The sequence below is a fragment of the Camelina sativa genome, chromosome 11, assembly GCF_000633955.1.
Source record: "Camelina sativa cultivar DH55 chromosome 11, Cs, whole genome shotgun sequence".
In the NCBI taxonomy this organism is placed as follows: Eukaryota; Viridiplantae; Streptophyta; class Magnoliopsida; order Brassicales; family Brassicaceae; genus Camelina; species Camelina sativa.
Window position 1 is genome coordinate 43196019 of NC_025695.1, and position 5934 is coordinate 43201952.

General features: G+C 32.8%; 3 protein-coding genes across 3 annotated transcripts in view; all 3 read left to right on the forward strand.

Moving 5' to 3' along the window:
• LOC104726131 (pentatricopeptide repeat-containing protein At5g55840-like) overlaps positions 1-1609 on the forward strand; it is a 6403-nt gene extending 4794 nt beyond the window's left edge. The window contains exons 3-6 of the mRNA XM_019231562.1: positions 58-618; positions 703-772; positions 862-1024; positions 1122-1609. Coding sequence (XP_019087107.1) covers positions 58-516 — 459 coding nt within the window. The 3' untranslated portion in view covers positions 517-618; positions 703-772; positions 862-1024; positions 1122-1609. The remainder of the gene's footprint in view (positions 1-57; positions 619-702; positions 773-861; positions 1025-1121) is intronic.
• Positions 2406-4232, forward strand: LOC104726132. The gene is made up of 3 exons (XM_010444923.1): positions 2406-2555; positions 3538-3726; positions 3807-4232. Exons 1-3 carry the CDS (start codon positions 2550-2552, stop codon positions 3849-3851), a joined length of 240 nt encoding a protein of 79 aa, XP_010443225.1. The 5' UTR covers positions 2406-2549; the 3' UTR covers positions 3852-4232.
• On the forward strand, positions 4920-5431 carry LOC104728916 (putative small ubiquitin-related modifier 7). The gene is made up of 3 exons (XM_010447832.2): positions 4920-4985; positions 5113-5262; positions 5345-5431. The coding sequence occupies exons 1-3, from the start codon at positions 4920-4922 to the stop codon at positions 5429-5431; spliced, it is 303 nt and encodes a 100-aa protein (XP_010446134.1).

Here is a 5934-nt window from a genome sequence, read left to right on the forward strand (position 1 = left end):
TGTCCGGCAAATGTAGCTGAGAGTGCAATGGTGAGAGCACTTGCAAAATGCGGTAAGGCCGAAGAATCTACGCTGCTTCTTCGGTCTATGCTGAAAAAGAAGTTGGTTCCGACTATTGCTAGTTTCACTACTCTAATGCACATGTTTTGCAAGAATGGTAATGTTACAGAGGCTCTGGAATTGAGAGTCGTCATGAGCAATTGTGGGCTGAAGCTTGATCTCGTGTCGTACAATGTATTGATTTCTGGACTCTGTGCTAAAGGTGATATGGCAGCTGCATTTGAACTCTATAAAGAGATGAAACAAGATGGATTTTTAGCTAATGCGACTACTTACAAAGCTCTTGTCAATGGAATACTTTCCCAAGAAACCAGCATTTCTGGGACTGATATCATCCTGAAAGATTTAGTTGCTAGAGGATTCATAACATCCACGAGCGTTTCACAAGATTCACGCAAAACCTTGACAGTGGTCATGGAGAAGCTGAAGGCCTTGCAAAGTAAGATGAAGAGATAACACCAGGACAAGCTGTAACAATAATCATATGATCAACTTCCCTATGCAAATTAGTGTTAATGCTTTTCTCAAGCATCTGCGTCTCTGTGCCTCTGTAACACGGTTTGTTCTTAATCCTTATGTTTGTTACCTTTCATGAAACTCTTATGTTCTGTTCTTATCTAATGTGTATTCTACTTTTTCCAGATGATGTCGCCGTGAAGAGCTGGATGTGCAGAGTAATGTTCTTTAGAGGAACCGCTTTGTCTGATTAACAGTATGCATCTTACCCATTCTTCTACTCTCTGATTGACAATAAATTATGCACCATAGTGATTATTGTGTTCTCTCTTGTTCCATTAATAGCTTTTGATGTGAATGCCAGTCAGTTCCAGAAGCTTAAGCATTTAAGCTTGTACTGTTATACAGAACAAGACAAGCAATACAGACCGTTATTGGCTCTTTTCTCTGCCAAATACAACTCAAAAGAAATATCAGGAGACTTTGATTGAATCTCTTAATCTTCCAGGTGGGTTTAAAAACGCTGTCTTAACTCCACTTGCATTTAAAGTTCGTATTTGTTTGTTTGCTTGCTCGTTTCTTACAATTTTTTCTTTTCTTTACAGATACAAAATCAGGAGTGGGGAGAACAAGCTCTTAATAATAGCTGGAGCTGTGTTGTCAAATCATGTGCTGAATTCATTCACCTGTAATCAATCTGGACATTCACCAAAAACCAATTCAGATAATGGTTCAGAGAAAAATGATGCAGAGCCATGGAAGCCAAAAAAAGAGCGTCTTCTCTGTGTCGTTGAGGAATCTTTTTATGATGAATAATGTCGGAACAACGAGAAACTGGTTGTTGTGTTGGGATGGTGTCTGATGGGGGGATCTTGATGCAGACAGAATCTAACAGCTCGTCAGATTGCATTACTGGATTTGTTCCATTTTGCAGTACCCACTCGTGAGCATCCTCCTGTAGTTAACACAAATATAAATTTTTATATGTTTAAATGTGTTGATTGTCTGTTAGTCTGCTAACAAATTTTATTTTACATCAAATATGTAAACATGTTTTAGATCACTATTATTATACAAAATTAGGTTACACCTATTAGGAATATAAATAAACGAAATACTACTATAGAACAAATATGTCGCAAAACCAGCAAAACAATTATTAAATTTACCAAATCCATATTGTTTATTGGTAATACTAAAATAAAAATTAAAATCATTAATACATGCAACTGCAAGTGGAGGAAAATTGGTAGACGAGTGAGTGATGACGGGTGACATTTTTAAAAATTTAGAATTTTTGTCAAGAAAAGAAACAATCGTTGTTAAGAAAATGAATTAATTTTTCTTAAACAAATAGACCACTTGATTAGACTAAAATTTCCAATTACAATGAACAACTAGTTTCATCATTTGACAAAAAAAAAAAAAAAAAAAGTAGNAAAATTGATATACACCATCAGTGTACGATATATTAATTTATAATCCATTAAATAAACTTTTTTTTGATTAGCTGAAATAAAGATTAATGGAAAAAAAAGACAAAACAGAGCCAGCAAGTCACTTGCTTTTTGCATCGGTCTGAACCAACATATATGCTCTCTCTATTAACAGTCGTTAGCCAGCTCATCTTTCCGTTTAGGAAAACCAAAAGACATTTACACGTCACTTGAGGTCTTCTAACTCCGTTTATATAAAGCGTTACAGACACCGCACCGAGAGAGAGAGTTATATAATAAAGAAGAAGCAAAAAAGAATTTTTAAAAAGAAAGAAAAAGAAAAAAAGAGAGAGAAAAAAATAAAAATCAAAAATTAAAAAGTCTCTCTTTTGATTTTTCTTTCTTTCTTTCTCTTCGTCTTCGTCTTTCTCCCCAGATTCTCTCTCTCTCCGATCAAAAATATATATATTTCTCTCTCTCACCTTTTTCTTTTCTCCTTTGGTTTTCTCGGCGGCTTCTTCTTCTTCTTCCTCTTAAAGCTCTAATAATATTTCTCCATTTTTCTTGGGATAAATCTTTCTCCTTTCTGCAGACGTCATGTCGGTACGTTTTTTCAAATCTCCCGTCTTTTTTTATTTTATTTTATTTATGATTGGTGTGTGTATATATAGAATAGTTATGAATTCGATTTGTATGGTTTTTTGAGAATTTTAGTTGGAGGGTTTTTTTGTTATTTCTTTTGATTCCTCTGAATCTTTAGATATGTGGATTGCAGAAACATCCAGATGTGAAAATTGTGATTCTGATTAGCTTATATTGTCTTGTTGATGAATCTGATAATCCTTATTCTAGATCTCGTGTTTTTATTTAATTTTTCTGAATTTTGATTGATTTTAAAGCTTAGATTTTGATTTTTGGATTTGAGATGAATTTAGGATTGATACAGAGAAGTTGTTGTCTTTTTTTTTTTTTTTTCGTCCCGAGATTGTTTCTTTGATAGTGAAAGAGGCATGAATGTTGTGGGTGGCATTGTTTATGGACAAGCAAGAGATCTTTTTTTGCCCTGGTGGATTTGTTTGCTTATTTAGAGACAATATTGAAATCCACTTGTAGTTTCAAACTTTGGTTTATCACTTTTTTTCTCACCTAATTTGTATGGATAATAAAAGTTGATAGGAACTTTTGAAATTTGCTTCTGGTTTGTTTTTTTGGTAATCTTTTTGACTTGTGGTGTGTATTGTTTGCTAAAAAATGGAAACGTGATTAGTTTGGGAAAATTGTATCTTTGATACTTGAGAAAAAGTCAAGTCTTCATTCGTATTTACTTGGTTGATACTTTTTTCGGTTTATCTTAAGCCTCTTCTCTTATGTGGTTTGCTCCCGGCCACCGAAGACTTGCTTTGCTTACAAAGAAGAAAGGTTTAATTCTTTTCAGGGGTTTAGAGTTTAGAATCATTTTAGACAATCATTTCATCTAATTGGCACGAATGGTTAGGTTACGTTTTGACTCTTGAGTTGAACTTGTTTCTTGATGTTTTTTTTTTGGTTTGACCATTTGGTTTTTTTATATATGAACGAACAACAGGACAAAGGTCGTCCCTTGCCGAAATTTGGTGAATGGGATGTGAATGATCCAGCCTCAGCAGAAGGTTTCACAGTGATATTCAACAAAGCTAGGGATGAGAAAAAGACTGGTGGCAAACCCGGTTCACCTGGTAAATCCAGTGAGGGTCATGTCAAGTCTGGAGGAGGAGATCCTAGTAAACCTCAGCCTGTAAGTTTTCATCTTTATCTCCTTAACTTGAAATCTTGATATCCATTGTCACACAAAATGGGATATTTCTTTGGTTTCAGAAAAAATGGCTCTGCTGCATGCAATCTCCAGCTGTGGACTCTTGACAGACATAAAGATGGATTTGCTTTGCTGCCCATAAAAAAAAGTCACACTGCTTACACATCTAAAGCAATGTTCTTTTATGTTTTATTGTCTTTTTTGAAATTACCCACACACACAAAAAAAAAAAAGGTTCCTAAGATGATTTGGAGCTACCCTTCCCCTTTAGTATCACGATTATGATTCCTGCTTCTTTGAAGTTGTTTGTTCTTATAAAAATGCTGTAAAATCGTGTTGCCACTTTATTGGAAAACCAGAAAACAAAAAAAGAAGAAAAGAAAAAAAAAACAACACAGTTACTGTGTCTATATGTAATGGTGTCTTTTTGGTTTTGATTTTAATGTTGTCTTTTTCCTTGAATTTAAGTGTATTATCATGTTGTGCTCTTTTTTTGTTTTTCCTCTTAGTAAATAAAAAAAGAAGTTACATTATTACATTTATATGTACGTAGAAAATAGTTTGACTAAAAGTGAAAACATATAAGAAAAGACGTAATAAACCAGTCAAAGTGTCGAACTAAAACTGAATCGTATCATACATGAAGAACAGAAATTGAAAGTCAAAGAAGAACAATAATTAAATAGATGATGGAAAATAAAAGTCATAAAAACATTTAAAAATGAAAACAAAAAAGAATACAAAATACATAATAAATAGAATACAAATAATGGCACATTGAAGTTGGAAATTTGTATCGGCTTTTACTAAGCTCATACAGGAGGATTATAGCTGAAGTCCTTAATTTTACTAGAGACCGTTCATGTTTCCAATCGCTTTTGAAATAAATTTTGATTTTTAGTTTTTTTTTTCAGTCAAAGATATCAAAAAACAGAAAAGGTGCATAAAAGTCTGTGATGATCGTAACTATCAACGGTTGATGATACTCAATTCCCACGGTAAACAAAATAAACGTGAACAGAAAACTAAAAGATTCATATTTATTTATATGAGTCATGGAGTCAAAGTTCGTCACTTACTGCTTACATTGTTTGTGTGTGTATATTTTTATATATATTGCATGTTAACAATTCTACCAGTTCATAACAATCCAACATTCACAAGAGAAAGTGGAAATGTCGGCGTCTGACAAGAAACCATTGGTTCCATCGTCTCATATATCCATCAAGATCAAAAGTCAGGTACTCGAATAAATCTTGATATATGTTTGATTGTGTTATTTGCGAAAATTAACCGCTCTAAAATGTTAAGATGCGTTATGCGTATATTAACATGTTAATTAAAATTGCTGTAAATATAACAAAACAGGATGACATATGTGTGTACTTCCGGATTAAGAGGGACGTTGAGCTCCGTACAATGATGCATGCATATTCCGCCAAAGTTGGACAGCAAATGTCATGTTTTAGGTTCCACTTCGATGGAATTAGGATCAAACCCAATCAAACTCCCAACGAGGTTCTTTTTTTTTTTGTATTTCATAATTAAGAGTTTCTCCATTTATATATGGATCAAAATTGAGAAAAGAAAATGATTGCAGCTAGAGCTTGAAGACGGAGATGAAATCGACGCATTAGTTGAACAAACGGCAGGGTTCAGCCATAGTCATCCTATCGTAACGACTTAAAAAGTCATTACTACGACTCATAATAATAATCTTGTTTCATTATGTTTTCACCAATATTTCAATACAAAAGCTGGTTATTTATCAATGTTAATTAAGGTTATTTATCAATGTTAATTAAGGTTATTTATCAATGTCACAACAACGCTAATTAAGGTTATGGATGCATGAACATGCTTGTTGATATCTAGAGTTATCTAAGGGCAAGTCCAATGGTGGGTTTTAATTTTGAGACTCCTATCTACTGTTTGGATTTTTATGAATATATAATTTTGAGTCTCTTATTTTTTAAAATATAGTTTTTTGAAATTTAAGAATTTTAAATAGAATAAAAGTAGTATAAATGTTTAAACATTTAAGATTTTATAAAAATAGGAAAATCTTGCATTTAATTAATTTTTAAACATACAAAACATAATAATACATATTACAATAGAAGTACAGTTCATAAATGGGGAAAAAAATTTAAACAACTACATGTTAATGCTTAATAACTAACTAACTAG